Source organism: Polypterus senegalus, chromosome 11 (assembly GCF_016835505.1).
Source record: "Polypterus senegalus isolate Bchr_013 chromosome 11, ASM1683550v1, whole genome shotgun sequence".
Lineage (NCBI taxonomy): Eukaryota > Metazoa > Chordata > Cladistia > Polypteriformes > Polypteridae > Polypterus > Polypterus senegalus.
The window spans coordinates 116,813,394-116,831,931 of NC_053164.1; the positions used below are offsets into that span (position 1 = coordinate 116,813,394).

Here is an 18,538-nt window from a genome sequence, read left to right on the forward strand (position 1 = left end):
TAACACCTCCTTACAGTTTTTGTTTTTTAATGGAAAAACACTGCCTCATTTTAGTCCCTGGTTCTGGTTCCCATTGCTATCTACAGTACTACAAGTGACAATGCACCATTAGTGTCACTGCAAATTTCACATCTTTACATAATATATCTGAATCAGTATTGCTAATGTCAATTACAAAAAATGAATATCCTAGAACACAAACTATTTCAGAATAGTTAGTTGGCTTTAGAAAATAAACTTACAACAACATCAGTGTAAAAAGGATGGTCTATTACAAACAAAACATCCAGCCAGCAATGGTCCTGTGGCTGTAAGCAGGGGCCATTGGAACCTGTCACAAAAAATAGGGAGAATATGCAGTTGTACATTCTTGTATACAGCAGATTTGTTGTACACATAACTTCAATTACAATGTGCAACACATTAAACTATTGGGCAATACTTGAGTATTGGAATTTATCTCATAACTGCAGAGTCACACTAGTGAAAGGACCAGGGTAAGGTTTAAAAAAAGAAAAAAGACATTCCATTTTGTGCTTACTTTCATAGCACACCAACACTGTTTGCAGTTGCCAGGCTCATTGCTGGTCATGGGATCAGGAGGTCAAGTTGCATCATCATGTTCCACCTACTTAAGATGATGGCTCAGTGTACATTTTATCCATATATTGGGTTCTCTCACAAAAACAAATGTATGTGATAGTTTATTCAGTGGCAAAAACGTTTAGTTTGCTTAGTTAGAGGACAGTTATAGTTTAGAAGCCCTTTCACTAGCTTCCTTTTGACTTCCATTTTCACTTCTGTAAATGAGGTTCTGACTATCAAGACTTTTTGACTTCTCTCTGGTTTTTAGACCCCTTTCTTAGCATAGAATAAGCTAAAAGGTTCTTCCAAGATGGCTTAGTGTAACAACCTCTCTGCTTGTATCATTTGGCTATGTGTTGGTATAATGTTGCAGGTTGGTTTGCTTGGCTCTCTTGATTCTTGGATTCAAACCCAGTCGTTTCATTTCATGGTCAGAACCTCTCTTTATTTCCCTTGGTCTTTGACATTACTATAAATGTTCTACATACCTTATTTATTTATGGATTAATTTATGTTCTATTTACCTTAGTGTTTAGCAAAATTTTATTTTGATAGCAACATTTTTATACTCAGTAGGCACTATTTTGTTAATGGAGAGGCTCACTTCCGCTCACATAAGATGAGGTGAGAAAACCAATCCCAAATGGGCTTGAACATAAAGCCTTCCATGTATCTCTTCCCTGGGCTTGTTCTTTAGGCTATGTTGGTGGTTTTAAGAACCACAGACTGTTTTCAGGTATAGGATCCCTGTTGGTGACTCTCTTGCACATTCTATACTTTCTAAATAAGTCTAATGTTTGTGTTAGTTGAGTTTTAACAGCTGTTAACTACAGTAGGTGTACAAATAAAATGGCTAGTCAGTTTCCCAATGTTCTCCCTGTTTTCAAATTTGTTTTGTTCAATAATCTAAACAGACATTGCCAAGCAGATTGGAGTTTCAACTATTTGTTTTGTTTCACTATGTCTTGCGATGACTGATCATAACACCTTAATTGTTCAAGGACTCATATTATCCCTAAAGCAGTTGTGCATGAATTAAAAAGAAGAACAGTGTTTCATCTGCTTGACAAATGGTCTACCATAGAGTGTTAATATAGAAGAGAAAAATTTATATATTAGCATGAATAGCCATAAAGTAATTAAAAGCTTCTGAAACATCAGATTAAGCATAAATTAGAATGTCAAGCAAATAAGGTAAGTCAAGCAAATGGTTAACTAAAAAATCAGTCAAATTGCATTACTTTTTAAAGCTTGAGGCAGAATTGCTAGTGTGGAAAAGAAGGACAGGACAGGAATGATGCATAGAAACTGTCCAGAGCAGGGGAAGGAGGGGTGTGTGTGTGTGCACCTGTGGTCGACAAGATAGGAAGCTAAAAAAAAGGTGACCTTGGTAGACATGTGAGAAACCAGCTGGAATGGTGAATCAGCAGAAAGACAGCAAAAGGCTTTGCTATAAACAAGGTCAAAATGATGTAATGCATGAAAAACAAAATTAGTATATTCAGGCACTAGCATAAATAAATATAGAAAAATATATTTGAATTAGCTTAGAGATTAAGCCAAATCAAGCATGCCAAGCAAATGAATAAATAAAGGCACACACCGTATTTCTTTTAGTTAAAAGCTTAGCTTTGGGTACCAAATAACTAGCATGAAAGGCTTAGGAAAGGAAATAACAAACGAAAGCCAAAAGATGGGAAAAGGAAGCATCTGCCCAACCAAAGACCAATCAAAAATAAGCAAAACAGAAACTAGAGATGAACAATAGACAGTGAGTACAGGTGCAGAATGAGCAAATTGAACGAGGTCGTAGTGATAAGAAATTACTATATAAATTTTGAGTTTTGAACTGTTTTATTGCAATAAAGCTTTAAAACTTCGTTTGCCTATCCTGAGTGCTAATAGCCTTCATTTCCAGGTAAAAAGCCTTCTAGTGACAATTTTTTGCCATGACACTAATAATTATGAAAGGCATTTTCATTTGCATCTGCTCCAGAAGCAAAGCCAGAAAGAAATGGACGATAACATTTCAGGGGTGGTTCCAGAAAACTTCAGGAAATTGGTTATGCGTGTAAATAAAACACAACAAGGCATAAGGTTTTTCTGCCTGGGTTTTGGTGCTCGTATAAATGTGGCATAAAGATAAAAGAGGAAATTAGGGACCAAAAACAGTGATAATATACTAGCACAACCCTACCAATTTATGACCTTGTGTTATCATTAAAATATAGGTAGGCCAACACTTTACCAAAAAAAAAAAACCCAAAAAGCATTGCAGCTATATTTCTATCAGGAACTGCTATATAACAAATCTTAATATTTGCTTAATCTAATTAATGGTGAATATTGTTTAAGAAACAGTTACTATTTTACACTCAGTAAAATTAATACGTTGGACATTTGCTCCAATAGACTGCTTGCCCTGAATTTAAAACAGATAAAAACAGACTGGATCTTAACACACGCTGACATATTAATTGTTGCTGCTAAATTACCCCAGTGATGAAGTGTTGCTGTCTTTTTGTACCATCTAAGGAAGGCATTAGCTTCTCTTTCATTGTTGCTTGGACATATTCTAAATTCTTTACAGCTTCAAATAAAATACTGGAGCTATATGGAAAATAACTGACTACTGATAAGTGAAATGTTATTTGAAGAAATCACTCTTTTATGTATAGAACTACCTAAAGGCACAAATATAACAGAAGATCTGTGTGTCTGATCCAAATAGATTTTAACTTCCTTTTTAACTAAGTTGTATTTACTTTCATATCCTGCTTATATCATTATTGTTTGGGACAGATAACATCACAAAAACAGGAAGGCAACTGACTGATTTTTTTTTTTAAACTTTATTTCTGAATATAAGAAACCAGCTTTTGACACCTTACAAAGAAAGAGCAGTACTCTAACAACACCTGTTTGGAGTAGCACATTCTAAAGCTAAAAAGGCTTTCTTTCCAAAAAACTGCTCTAGTCTTTACTTCTTATCAAGTGAGAGTCTTCTACAAAACTCTTAGCATTCTTGCACACAGCAGCTTTGTTGTATATTTAAAAACAGGCTGTGAAGACAGAATTGTCTGGTCAAGATTAAAAGAGAGACTAAAGCTTGTTGAAGCAGTGAATGTGGAAAAAGACAAAATAACTTTTGCTGCTATGTAAAAATAAATAAAATGGGGAAAAATGAGTGTCCTCTGCAAAATCCTTCTGAAAGTGAAAAAGCTGCTCGCAAAATTCAGCTTCTGTTGTTTTATTTGTTGAGAGACAACATGGAGGTACAATGAATATAGACTGCAGCTTCATGAAGATTCATGGTTTTGTGGAGAATCAAGTTAAATTTCTGCCTCTTGATGCCACATTATTTAAGAAATTACAGTTGGACACACTGTAACATCTATGATTGTACATTGGTGCATAAAATCCACCTGTCCTGGATTCTGGCAAGAAGCTGCAAGGCAGGTTTTAACTTCTAACTTGCCATGATGATTCTTCCACAAAAACTTCTTGGCCAAATGTGAAGTTGACTGGCCAATGTGATTGATCACTTTCTTCCTTAATCAGTCAGACCGGCAACCAGAAACTGTTAACAAAAAGCTACTGGACAAAAGCCATGATTTAACATCATTTGGTCACTTAACATTTGAAGCATAGAATATTTAGCTGTAAACATGAAATAAAATTTTGCACAGAGTAGACAAACATATTTTCTATTGTCATAACGTAAGTCAGCATTGGTGTAATGGCCATGGTGAGCGGCAATGAAATTGGCCCCTGATGCATAGAGAAGTATCTTTTATGATGAAATTAAAACAAAACAGCAGTTTCTCTTAAAATTACAACACAATCAAATATTTCATCAATATATAGCACTATGCACTACAGAAGAAAACAAAAACAAAATTCATATTAGTTAAATAAAGATTAAGAAAAAATAATTTAAATGGAAGGTAATATTGGTTCTAATCTCTATGTTTTTTTATTCCAATTCCAAACTAATAATATGGACAATAGTTCAAAGAAATTAATTTCTCTTGTTCATGATATCAAAGATATCCTGTAGAAACGTATAATCAATTAAAAAAGGTACAACACCCTGTTAATTTAAGAAGCATGGGACTGTGGAAAGGAAGAAAGTGTGTCCGATGCATTAGAGCAGTTTTGTTTTTCTTTCTGTTTGTTTGTTATATGCAAATAACTTATTTTTCTTTCAAGATGAAATGTTTGAGAAGAATCTGTTAAATGTAAAGTAAAAATTACATTCTTCTATTGTATGTGTGTAGTTTTGAATAGCAGACATTCAGATATTGGATGTGTAGAGGTGACAGATCACTCGGGAGCATTCCACACCTTGTGACTTTATTCTATAAGGTCTTGAATGTTATTTTAAAAGCATCATTACTTTTACTAAATAAATACCAATAAGAATAAATGATTAATTATGTCATAAGACTTTAAATCAGCAAAAGATTTTCTGTCCTATTAAGGTTTTGTTTTGCATGTTTTCATGTGAAGGTGATGGTTATAATATATATTTTTTCTCAAGTTAAAAGAGAGAAACTTTTTTCTTTAGTTCATTTCTTTTCCAGAGTGATAGCCTGTCAAACTCATTAATTTTCATTCCAAACAACTGTTGAAATTCCTCGGGAGACAGATGGCGCTGAAAGAAAAACAAAAAAGAAAATAATAATAATAAACAGACTGTAATGTATTAATGTCCATGGGTACAAAAAATCTTTAATGTTAACCAACTGGAGGCAAACACACTGGATAGTATGAAAATTAAATTAATAAATTCAATGTACAAAGGTTTTGTTAAGGTCTTTTTTACTATCAACAGATAAATTAAAATTCAACCCTTGATCAATATTTAAGGAGTCCTTTTAAAATGTTATTTGAAAACAAATCAACCCCCATCCCTGAGAAAGACAGCATGGGCAGCAGAATAAAACTTAAACCTAGTAAAAATAAATAAATAGATGAATTAATAAGTGAATATAGATGAATGGAGAAGAAAATGAAAAAGGAATAGAAATGTTATTGATTAGATCCTGCCAGGTTTTGAAAAATTTCTGCACAGATCCTCTAAGTGAGAATTTGATTTTTTCCAATTTTAAATAATATATAACATCAGTTACCCACTGGTGAGTTAGGATTCTTCCAATTGAGCAAGATAAGTCTACGTGCTAACAGTGAAGTAAAGACAATTACAGTTTGCTTGTCCTTCTCCACTTTAAGCCCATCTGGAAGAACACCAAACACAACTGTTAATAGATTACGAGGGATTGTGACACCAAGGCTGTCTGAAAGGCATTTAAAGATTTTGGTCCAGAATGATGTTAATTTGGTGCACGCCCAAAACATGTCGCCAAGTGAGGCTGGAATTTGATTGCAACATTTTGCAGGTTGGATCTTATTCTGGAAACATTTTGGACAATTTTAAACGAGAGAAATGCACTCAATATATAATTTTAAGTTGAATAACTGTATGCTTTGCGCATATGGAGCTCGAGTGAATTATGTGCATTGCTACCTTCCAGTCCTTTTCTGAGATGTTGAGTGAGAGATCCTTTTCCCACTGTACTCTTGGATCTTTGAAAGGGAGGGACTCTAGAATGATTTTATATACAGTATTGCAGAAATGCTGTCTGAGCCCTCAAGACTGATCAATATTTTTTCCAGCATACTGTAGAGGGAGGTGGGAGATGTGGAAAATTGAGCAGGTTCTGTCTAACAATGTTTCTGATTTGAAGGTAGTGAAAGAAATGTGTTGGTGGAAAGTTAAATTTGGAGTGTATTTGTTTGTAGAATGTAAAGATGTTGTCTATGTACAGATCTCTAAGTGATTTGAAAACTGCGTATGTTTGAGAGGGTGGAAAAAGGTGGTTCTCGTGCAGAGGTGCCACAGATAAATGTTTTTCTATCTTAAAATACTCTCTACATTGGTTCTATATGAGTGAAGTGAGTGAAGCACAATTGGGTTGTTAGTATATTGGTGATAAATTGTATTAATAGGGGTACAATGCGAGGAATATAAAAAAGTGCTGCAGGATTTTATTTCTATTGCGGACCAAGCCTGTGTATGTTCGTCTATTTGTGTCCATGTCCAGTAAATTATTATTAATAAGACAATACAAAAAAAGATACAGTGGTGTGAAAAACTATTTGCCCCCTTCCTGATTTCTTATTCTTTTGCATGTTTGTCACACAAAATGTTTCTGATCATCAAACACATTTAACCATTAGTCAAATATAACAAAAGTAAACACAAAATGCAGTTTTTAAATGATGGTTTTTATTATTTAGGGAGAAAAAAAATCCAAACCTACATGGCCCTGTGTGAAAAAGTAATTGCCCCCTTGTTAAAAATAACCTAACTGTGGTGTATCACACCTGAGTTCAATTTCCGTAGCCACCCCCAGGCCTGATTACTGCCACACCTGTTTCAATCAAGAAATCACTTAAATAGGAGCTGCCTGACACAGAGAAGTAGACCAAAAGCACCTCAAAAGCTAGACATCATGCCAAGATCCAAAGAAATTCAGGAACAAATGAGAACAGAAGTAATTGAGATCTATCAGTCTGGTAAAGGTTATAAAGCCATTTCTAAAGCTTCGGGACTCCAGCGAACCACAGTGAGAGCCATTATCCACAAATGGCAAAAACATGGAACAGTGGTGAACCTTCCCAGGAGTGGCCGGCTGACCAAAATTACCCCAAAAGCACTGAGACGACTCATCCGGAGGTCACAAAAGACCCCAGGACAACGTCTAAAGAACTGCAGGCCTCACTTGCCTCAATTAAGGTCAGTGTTCACGACTCCACCATAAGAAAGAGACTGGGCAAAAACGGCCTGCATGGCAGATTTCCAAGACGCAAACCACTGTTAAGCAAAAAGAACATTAGGGCTCGTCTCAGTTTTGCTAAGAAACATCTCAATGATCGCCAAGACTTTTGGGAAAATACCTTGTGGACTGATGAGACAAAAGTTGAACTTTTTGGAAGGCAAATGTCCCGTTACATCTGGCATAAAAGGAACACAGCATTTCAGAAAAGAACATCATACCAACAGTAAAATATGGTGGTGGTAGTGTGATGGTCTGGGGTTGTTTTGCTGCTTCAGGACCTGGAAGGCTTTCTGTGATAGATGGAACCATGAATTCTACTGTCTACCAAAAATCCTGAAGGAGAATGTCCGGCCATCTGTTCGTCAACTCAAGCTGAAGCGATCTTGGGTGCTGCAACAGGACAATGACCCAAAACACACCAGCAAATCCACCTCTCTGAATGGCTGAAGAAAAACAAAATGAAGACTTTGGAGTGGCCTAGTCAAAGTCCTGACCTGAATCCAATTGAGATGCTATGGCATGACCTTAAAAAGGCGGTTCATGCTAGAAAACCCTCAAATAAAGCTGAATTACAACAATTCTGCAAAGATGAGTCGGCCAAAATTCCTCCAGAGCGCTGTAAAAGACTCATTGCAAGTTATCGCAAACGCTTGATTGCAGTTATTGCTGCTAAGGGTGGCCCAACCAGTTATTAGGTTTGGGGGGCAATTACTTTTTCACACAGGGCCATGTAGGTTTGGATTTTTTCTCCTAAATAATAAAAACCATCATTTAAAAACTGCATTTTGTGTTTACTTGTGTTATATTTGACTAATGGTTAAATGTGTTTGATGATCAGAAACATTTTGTGTTAAAAACATGCAAAAGAATAAGAAATCAGGAAGGGGGCAAATAGTTTTTCACACCACTGTACATACAACTACTTTCCATTTTAGCTAATACTAAACTTCTTTGCACAAGTACTCTTTGTTAAGTGGCATTAAATTCCACTTGTGACCATCAAGCTCATCTAGAAGCTAAGCACTCTCTTTACTTCAGTATTATTAACTATAACATTTTTAAATATATACCGCAAAATCTGCAGCTCTTTGTTTATTCTTAAAATGAAACTCTCATTTTTAAGGGCATCTTTAAATATGTATCTTGAAGTCTTTCAAGCTATTTAAATGGCCTACCTCAAGTCTGGTTCTGTCCACTCCTGGAGGAAGTCTGCTGCGCCCTCTGTTGTTTACAATTAACATTTCATAAGGATAAACCTAAAGTTCGGCAAAAAAAGAAGTGATCACTTATCTAGTATAATTTTATTCTGACTAAAAGCTTTTCATACAATATTGAACCTAGGAATATGTGTTGTGTCTATTTTCATACTTGTATAGTTGTATAAAGAAAGAGTCCTTAGGTACTTTTAAATCCTTATTTAACATCATCCATTGGTGTTTTTTTTTTTCCTATCTACAACCTCCACCTTTATCCTAATCCCTCTGTCTTTCTCTTTTTAATTTTTTACATCCGCAACTGTATCAAATTTGTACATTCCCTGTTCTACTCTCTGCAGGCTTCTGCTATGTTTGTCAGTCCTATATATAAATATTCTCCATTATCTCATTGGCAACATTTCTTTTTATTTTCCTTACTGTATTTCTTTTGTATCTCACAATATACTTTATTATACCAAATAATGTGTTTCCTATTAAAACAGAACATATGAGGGTAGTTTGTGATAAATTTTAAAATATTAAAAATATCCCCTTATCAGGAAACACACGAGGCATACAAAGTTAATGTGACATTGAAGAATGTATTATTGTTGTTGGGGTGATAACAAATAGATAAAAAACAGGCCTGTGGTATAGGTCATGCATAAAACCATACCCAGTAAAAAGATGGCAACCAATGCATGCACTTAGAAAAGGAACATTAAAAATACACGAGAGTGTCATGAATACATGCAACTCTATTTCAAATTAGTCACATTAACTATTTAAAACCAAATCAACAGTCCAAAAAAGAAAGTGAGAAAGAAAAAATACATGTTTGTTTGCTAATTAGAAAGAAAAAATCCTACATACTGTCACAGTGTCCTAGCTTACATTAAAACGTATAATTCAATTTTAAAAATCAGATTGTACATATTCTTAATATTAATACACAGGTAGTATAGTGGTGAATAACATCCAATCAAAACCAAAGACCAAAAAAACAACCACAAACATTTCTTATTCAACATTAAAGTTAATGTGGAGAAACACAGTAAAATGAATCACTGAAGAATAATAACAGGTTATGTGTAAGTAGAATGGCTTGTGCCTATACTAGAGTCTGATTATTCTTTTTGCCTTCTGTGTCATATGGCTATGAATTTTTTAGCCTGGTTGAAAAAGATATCTGCCAAGGTTTAACTATTCATCTTCTCATTCCAGGTTCCATAATAATTTGAGATAAAATGTCATGCATATTGGGTTTATATTGCTGATGATACATTCTAGATTGAGAATACACTTAGAAAGCAAACTCAAAAGTGTAGGGCATAAGGCTTGCAGAGAAGATTGCCAAAGTTATTTTCTTAAAAGCAAGAAATATTTTTAGGTACTACAAAGTCTTATAAACAGGTGCCATGCCAAGTTTTCAGCTCCTCTTTACTCCCTATTGGCACAGCTTAAAGCAAACTCCAAGTTATCTCAAAAAAGAGCTTGTATTGTAATCCTATTATGTTTTCGGTTGAGTTTTAAAATTATACTAACATTAGTGATTTTCACTTTTCTTATTTTAAAATGTGTCACTTTCACCATTTGCATTGTAAACTTTGTACATGATCACATGCAGTGTGTGTGCTTTTTGTAGTGTGATTAGATTTTGTAAAAGAACAAAAGAGAAGCTTGCTTTGAGGATCACAAATGGGTCTGAGGTTTTAGGTGTTCTCTTCCCTTGCAGTCCTGTCCATATACTCTGACACTTTGCAGAAATGGTTTGACTAAACTACACCAACATCTGTGCTTCCATGTCATCCCTGACTAACTTTTGATGCTTTTACTTGGTGGCCCAAGTCAGAAGTCTATAGATTAATGGTTGAGACTACTAACTATATTGGTTTTGAATCGATTCATCACATTTACTTTTTTACTTACAATTTTCCAGTATGGAGTTGCAATAGGCATCCTTGTTTTTTATTCAGTTAGTAAAGCATATGTAATAAATGAAAATTTTAACAGTTACACTCCAATATCGCCATCATGTTTGTTTTGCTCTACTTTTACTGGGGGGTTTTGCAATGGCAAACTGGACTTACTAGACCACCTTTTCCCATTCAGGAGTCAGAGTTGGATGGATCCTGGCATACTTTTAAACCTTGCTCACAAAAACATAGAAAAATAACTAGTATCAAATTAGGATTAAGGTTTACTGCATATTCTTTCACTGGACCCTTACAGGAATTCCTATCCATCCATCCATCCATCCATTTTCTAGGCTCATTCTTGTTTCTATTTTAGCTTGAAAATAGCTTGAAGCTATCTTAAAGGCATTAAATACAAGACAGGAGTCATCCTTGGAAGGGACGGATAGGTCTTGGATAAATCCTCCATCATTGAACATATTCGTATACTGTATATTGGGCCAATTTATCACCAACATCTGACTTAATACCAACAGCAAAGGAAACTCACACAGGCAAAGAGAAATCCTACAATGCTCAAACAGTGTGATGCATTACACCAATCTAAATGAGGCAAAAGAAGCATGAGATTTGGGAATACTGTTTATACAGTAAATAGACAGCATGATGTCACAAAAATGAATCTACAGAATATAAATGAACAAAAATAGCAAAATTGCTGTATCTGACTGAAGGCACTACGTTACTGTACACAATGTCATAAACAACACTGATTATCTGGTGTCCTAGATGGGATCAATGGTTCCTTATCCAGCTGGAATGCCTTTATAATGGAGGGACATGGATGGCAGGCATCCCCATCAATTTCATTGTTGTTGTATTTCCTGGCCAGGATGCCATTGTAGTGGAAGGACAGAAGAGACTGACTCCCAGGGCCAGGTAATCCTGCAATACTATGAGTGGTGAAGATGCCATTTGTACACCCGCAGTGTAGCTTTAGAGCTGTAGTTCTGATGGGCAGCCCTACTGGGGTATTTGAGTGTGCCTGGGAGAGCTGCTAGGAGAAATCTTCTACCAAACAGGAAGGTTCTGCCTGACCCAGAAGTTCTTCCTAGTTGTAATGCTATCACACTGGAATGACTCCCAGGTCTGACATAAAAGGAGCCCAGGTGAGTTGGAGTCATGAGAGGAGTTGGACAACATGCACCAGAGAGGTGTAGTGGGAACAGAAAAGGAAGGTTTGTATTGTTATGCTGTGCTGTACCATGCTAACTAAAAAGAAAGGTACATTAGGTACATTTGTTAAAGGTACATTATTATATTTATAAAAGCACTTGACTTGAACCCAGGACTGTGTGTGTTCAAGTTGTATTCAGTGTTTGGAGCTCCATGACACCTCTAGTGGCCACAAGTTTTATTGCACTGTCAGACGGGCACTTGTTCTAATTCTACCAAACAAAGAACACCAGAGGATATTGTTTATGTGCAGTATGCCAATATCCAAAAAATTTTTTCAGAACAAATCTGAGATGCCTATGCAATCAGGACTTTATATACTATTGTGAACATTTGATTTTGTTATCACCAGACATGATGTACACAGTGCAATATTATGAAATTTGTGAAACAATTTCTTAAAGTGATCAGCTGAACTATGCTCTGCTAATTAATTATATTCATTAACACAAAAGATCTTACTCAGATCCTACATTCATATACACACACACACATTTCTTTAACGATGCACATTTAGTGAGCTTCAAAAAAGAAAAATATGATTAAAAAAGAGGAATAACCTTTTGTTCCAGCATACTTGGCAAGGAATTCCCTCTGTCCATTCTTGCTCTCTGTGCCTCTCCATTCTGCAATATTAAGCAGGCCACAAAAAATACAAAACATTATATTACCTAGATTAAATGTGTGTTAGGAATTAGAGAAGAAATCATTAATGAGTTGTTATACTAATGAAAAATAGGAAACATGCATTCAGAAAAATTAAGCTAAATTTTGATTCTAAAGAAATCCTGCTATGAGTACACCTCTGGAAACAATATTTCAGACAAATAGAGATAAATACGGCAAACATTATTGATCTTGATAACTGTAGACTAAACTGGCAGGAACCTTGTCAATGGATTTATAAAAATGCACTAACACAGGATTTGCCTGGGTCAGATGGCACTCCTATAATTAATCCAATAAATAGATATTTCATTTCTTAATTTGTAATCATTATGAATATTAATTAAACAAGAAATATTATAAGAATAAAATGACTTACCTGAAGAACTGAAAAAAAAAGAAAAAAAAAGATTAATGTAACTATTTTCCCTAAATTACAGTTAACGTCTTAAAAAACTATATTGGCTAATTTTTTTTGCAATCAAATTTTATTAATTAAATATGCAAATACTAGTTACAGTAAATCAAACTTAATCATGAAAACATCCATACAATATACAGTAAATACATCCATCTCATGGCATCAGTGATAGTGATAGTTGATTGAGTGAGCACGGACTTGAAGGCAGCCTTGCATAAAAAAGTGTAACTATTTTGTCTGAGTGGTCAGCGAATGAATAATAGTTAAAAGAGAGTGAGAGAATAGAGGAAAAGACAGACAAATACCACAAGACCTGATAGCAGCTGGGAGCTGAAGATAAAAGAAAAAGAGCAGGATGGAACGTGCTGAGCCCGGAGCCTTCATAAATATCACCAATGATCCACCCAACCCGAGAAAGAGATACGGTTACCTGCTATACTCTGGCTAATGAATTAATGTGCGTACTGATGCAGAACATTAGAAATAACACATTCTACAGGATATTGCTTTATTTAAGTGCAGTGGCACAAGAACACATGACATTTTTTCCTTAGTTGTATACATGCAGAATCAAAGATACTGTAAAAATATAACTGAACATTTAAAAATATTCATGGTATTTCTAGATACAGTACCTATTTTCTATTTAGTTTGATAGTTGGTCATGGTAATCCAGAGCCTGTCCTGTCAGCATCAGGCTGATGTCAAGAAACATTTCCTCTATTGCAGGATATACTCACATCCACACTCATTCTGACTCACTCAAGCCAGCTCAAAGTCAACACTCAACCTATCCTGAGTTTAAGGTCTGGTTGGGATTGGGGGGGACGGGGATATTTTTAGATACAGAAATTGCATTTTAGAGCATGGAAACTAAATTTGAAATACAAGGAAACTGAGATGAAAGCATAATGCTTCTGGGAAAAAACGTATTGGATATTGGTTTAAACTATCATTTTGATTTACAAGTGTAGAAAAGCTGACTTTCTCTTAATACAATGCAAGATCTTGGGAAGTCACAACCTCTTATAAAAGAGATAATGAAAAATGGAAACTTGCTTTTATGAGATCCTTTGGATTAATTTTTTACCTTATGTGTTAAGATTATTTTTAACTTAAAATATGGTTGCATGTTTGGAAACTGTAAGTAAGTAAAGTAAAGGTTACTTACTTTATTTAAATTTTGTGAGTAGGGAAGAATTACATTCTAATTCTGGTTAAATATTCTACTATGTAACAAAAGAAGAAAGCACATTGATGAGAGATACTACAAATTAAGAAAGATTTATGTTAAAGATTCAGAATGAAATAATATTTATGCAAATAATATTACCTCAATAGCTGATACATTACTTTTATTTTCACTAACTGGTTATGCATTTAAAGTGCTATTGGATATTCATTTAAATTTCTACCTTTCTCTCTCTAAGGGTTAATCTGAAGATATTTCATTTTGTATGTAACACATTCCTATTTATCTCAAAAAAGCCATTCCTGTATAATGTAGTTATAAAAATAACACTATGCTTGTTAGTGTTACTCATTCACTTATTTAACACAATCTCTGATATGGAAGTGTCTGAGGGAAAACTGACAATTAAAGTGTGAATGAAAAATGCCTTACCAGTCTGCTTTAATGCATCGGCTCAGAGAGTGTGACAGTTTTGCAGTGGCTTACTCACTCTTCATCTTTGCTCAAGACTATTAATTCAACAGCAGCATACCAATGGTATATCTTATGGTTACAGCATATACAGTACTATATATACGTCTTACAGTATTTAAAGGAATTCAATTAAGACAAGCACAAATACATATATACACATTTTTCATGTGTACATATTCTGTACAAATTTACGTAAGGTCATCTTTTTACATGATTTTTGCTTTGCTTATATTTTACCATTGGAAAGAATATTGATTTGTAACTACAATGAGAATAAGGCCTCATCAAAGAGCAAGTATTGACTAAATCAACTGTGTGTTTAACAGATCTGAATAAGGTCAGCATGGTGATGCAGTAGTCAACACTGCTGCATCGAGGTATTTGAACCCTGTGCCTGGTCATTGTCTATGTAGAGACTGCACATTATCCCTCTGTCTGTGTAGTGTTTCCCTCCTAGATTGTAGCAAATACTAAAATCCTAGGGATACATACAGTACATATTTAGATCCTACATATTCCTGCACTAGCCATGTGAGTCAGGTGGGAACTCAATGTCATTTTTAAAAATGTAGCTGTATTAAACACTAAGCTCTACTGCTCTCCATCCCTCACTGCTTATCTTTTCACTATGATTCAGTCTGTCCTTTTGTTACCTTTTCATTTCCAGGCTGTTATTTCTTACAATAATTAAAAAGCTTTTTCATCTTGTACATCACAGTTTCAGACTGTGAACCACAAATATAAATATATTTTAAATTGTAATTTATTTTTTCAATTTATATATGCACTACCAGTTTTAGAATATAGGATTTTCTCACTATATTTTTAAATGATAGTTTTGACACACCTGGTTTACTCTAACTCCATTTTGTTCTAAGACTTCAAACCAAACCACATACACTATAACTGTTTTAACCTGTGTTCACTTCTGATCTGTAATCAAAGTTATGCATGTGTTCATTATTAAAGTAAATAAATTCTTACCCATATCTAATCCTTAACGTCCAGACACTATACTTTAGATTTCAATTATCAGTTATCATTAGGATATACAGTAACAACTTCTTTCAGTGGCATAGAGCAGGGGGTATCCATATTCAGTCATCTTAAGGCATTTGACAGATGAATATGTATTGTCCAATGTGTGACTATTTGTATGTTCTAACGGGGAATAATTTAATAGGGGGACAGAAGTACCGTGTTTGAGGTTGCACCAGCATAACATCCATGTTTCCAGCAAAGTTCTATTCATCATCCCTACCCTCGTGTCTACCAATGTATAAAAATTACACATGGAAAAAATTATAAGTTTTCTGTTTCTACAGATTGACTGTTTCATTATTGAAGAATTCTGATAAATACTTTGTCCCTTAGAGATAAGACATGGATTCTTGGTAACTCTACTAGGATTCAGGCATAGGTAAAACCATACTTAAACTATGACTTGCATGACCTCTAGTGGCATGAAGTCTTTTCCTACAGCACACTGATGAAACTGAATGTAAAGTAACATGCCATCCAAATGTAAGGAGGAGCAAATTATTGTTTAAATATAACGCAAAATGCAAACAGCTATCTGTTTATTAAATTTCAATCTATGAAAACATAGTGTCAATTTCAATATATTCCAAAATGGGCTGTTAAGTCATTTATTTAAAATTATATCAAAATCTATTTTAAATATCTCAAAAACATAAGGTGGCTTGGTGGCATATTAATCAGCACTTTTTAGAATTTACAACAAACAATGGAAAATAAATTGTGGGTGTCTTAAATGCAATGTAATAAACTTATAGAAATTAACAAGCTGTTTTAGTAAAAATTATAATCTTAATACATTTTTAAACAAAAATCATACTGCACAGTACTCTGCCCCTTTAAAATGCATAAAATCAAATTGTCACATTCTTGCAAGACCATGTCTCCAGCTCAGTTCTAATTTTTGTTGAAAGACAAAAGATTGTAGTGTCCAGGATTTCTTAAATAGGAAAAGATTACAGCTGTCATTTGAAGGAGACTTGGGTAAAATTACAAGTGAAGTGTTACACTGGACAATACACACTGCTTTAGTTAGGGGCTAACAATATAAAACTGTCTTAAAGTGGAAATCACAAGATAGTAGGTGCAACTTAATGACACATCACCTTCATGACATCATCTGCAAATATGAATGTGAAGTTCTTTGTCAGATACCAAGTACCAACCATTTGACTGTCTGTAAAAAAATGAGCTTGCTATAAAATAGTATGTCAGTGATATCTGGCAAGATAATATGTGTTTTCATTTTAATAGAAAAATAATAGTACTGCAGCAAATTAACATCATTTTGGACCAAATTTTTAAGTGTGTTTCAGACAGCCTTGGTGTCACAATCCCTCCTAACCTATGAACAGCTGTGTTTGGTGTTCTTCCAGATGTGATTGCATTCACTACACTATTGGCATGCAGACTTATTTTGCTAAACTGAATGAATCTTAACTCTCCTCTTTTAAGTCAGTGGGAAACCGATGTTTTATACTATTTGAAACTGGAAAAAATCAAATTCTCAGTTAGAGTATCGGTACAGACTTGGCAGGATCTAATCAACAATACTTTAGAATAAGCTCTTAAAGCATTGTGGAAGCAATTCTTTCCGCATTTCGTTTTCTTCTCCATTCATCTCTATTGCCCTTTTAAATTAATCAATTTATGTATGTTTACAAGCTTTAAGTTTGACTCCGTTGGCCATGCTCTCTTTCTTAGGGGTTGTTTTCATCCTATTTTTTTTTTTTGTAAAAATTGATCTATTTGTATGAAATGATTACAATAAAATTAATAAAATAAAAAAAAGAACTATAATAGTACTTAAATAACAGAAATAGACAAGTGAAAGTCTGTTTTTAATGTGTAATAAAATTCTAGAATTTCCTTTATTTATTTATTATTTTTACTAACCACGCTACTTATCAGAGACAGGTAATAGAATAATTTTAAAATATTTGCTTGTGCTATGTGCACATTTAGCTACTTTCCTTGGTATTCACATGTGTGTGTGAACCTTTCTTCACTGGCACACCCTCTCTCTCAAACGACTTCCCATAAAGCCTGCTCAGTTAATGTACTATATTATTATTTTCATGTCTGCTTTCTCACATCCTATCTGCTTTTATGCTTGCTGTCTTAGAAGTTGATTCTTTGTATGCCTCCTGTGCCGTATCTCCTCCTTGTGTGTTTCACACACACATTTCCTATTTCATCATGTCACCAAAACAAAACTGACCAATTAGATTGCTCGGAGGGACTGGAAATTATCTGTTGTCACATACATGTGCCTTGGGGTCAGCTTAAAGGTTCTGGTGGTGGTAATTCAATGCCAATCCACAAGGTGGCAATGCACACTAATGCCTCTTCTCCTCCTCATTCTACAGACCACATGACTGACACACCAACCACCTCTGAGTTCACTTTCAGTGTCCAGCACCCACCTCTTACTGTCTGGCCTGTATTTAACAGGAAGTTTTGCCATCTTAGCCAGTCTAATATGAGACTTTTGTCCCTAGGGACATACTTTATTTTGCTCAAATGCCTTATTATCTTTGACTTTATAATATATGGGGTTGTGGTGTCACCGGAACTCTTTGTCTTTTGTCTTGTCATCTTTTACACTGTTTTATTATACAAATAGATAGACAGATTGTTGTGTGACAGCAGTAAGCTCATACCTCCTCCAGGGACCGAAAATGGACTTAAAAGTTGCTGCATTCTTCCTACCAACAATTTAAAAGCATACGTTGTGTTATTTTCAGGTGATAGACCCCTTTGATGTGCTGGCACCCAGCTTTGGCTGAGAATAATTATTGCATATGTTGAAAAGAGCTCTAGTGAAGAGACAAAAATGCCACAGGTAGTTTGCTTTTTTCTTTTTTTTAGTAGTTTAAGAATCCTTACTCAAAAACACATTGGTATCTTTAAAATCTATACTAATAAAAGGCAAAGCCCTCACTCACTCACTCACTCACTCACTGACT

At 34.6% G+C, this 18,538-nt stretch overlaps 1 protein-coding gene across 5 annotated transcripts in view; it reads right to left on the reverse strand.

Annotated features, from left to right (window-relative positions):
- Positions 1–4,360: 4,360 nt before the first annotated feature.
- dmtn (dematin actin binding protein) overlaps positions 4,361–18,538 on the reverse strand; it is a 125,555-nt gene continuing 111,377 nt past the window's right edge. For 4 of the 5 annotated variants that reach the window (XM_039769567.1, XM_039769565.1, XM_039769566.1 and 1 more), the window contains 4 exons: positions 12,824–12,831; positions 12,339–12,404; positions 8,606–8,686; positions 4,361–5,242 (listed from right to left, as the gene is read on the reverse strand). In XM_039769567.1, coding sequence (XP_039625501.1) covers positions 5,129–5,242; positions 8,606–8,686; positions 12,339–12,404; positions 12,824–12,831 — 269 coding nt within the window. In that variant the 3' untranslated portion in view covers positions 4,361–5,128. The remainder of the gene's footprint in view (positions 5,243–8,605; positions 8,687–12,338; positions 12,405–12,823; positions 12,832–18,538) is intronic. The other variant, XM_039769568.1, reaches the window with a different exon arrangement.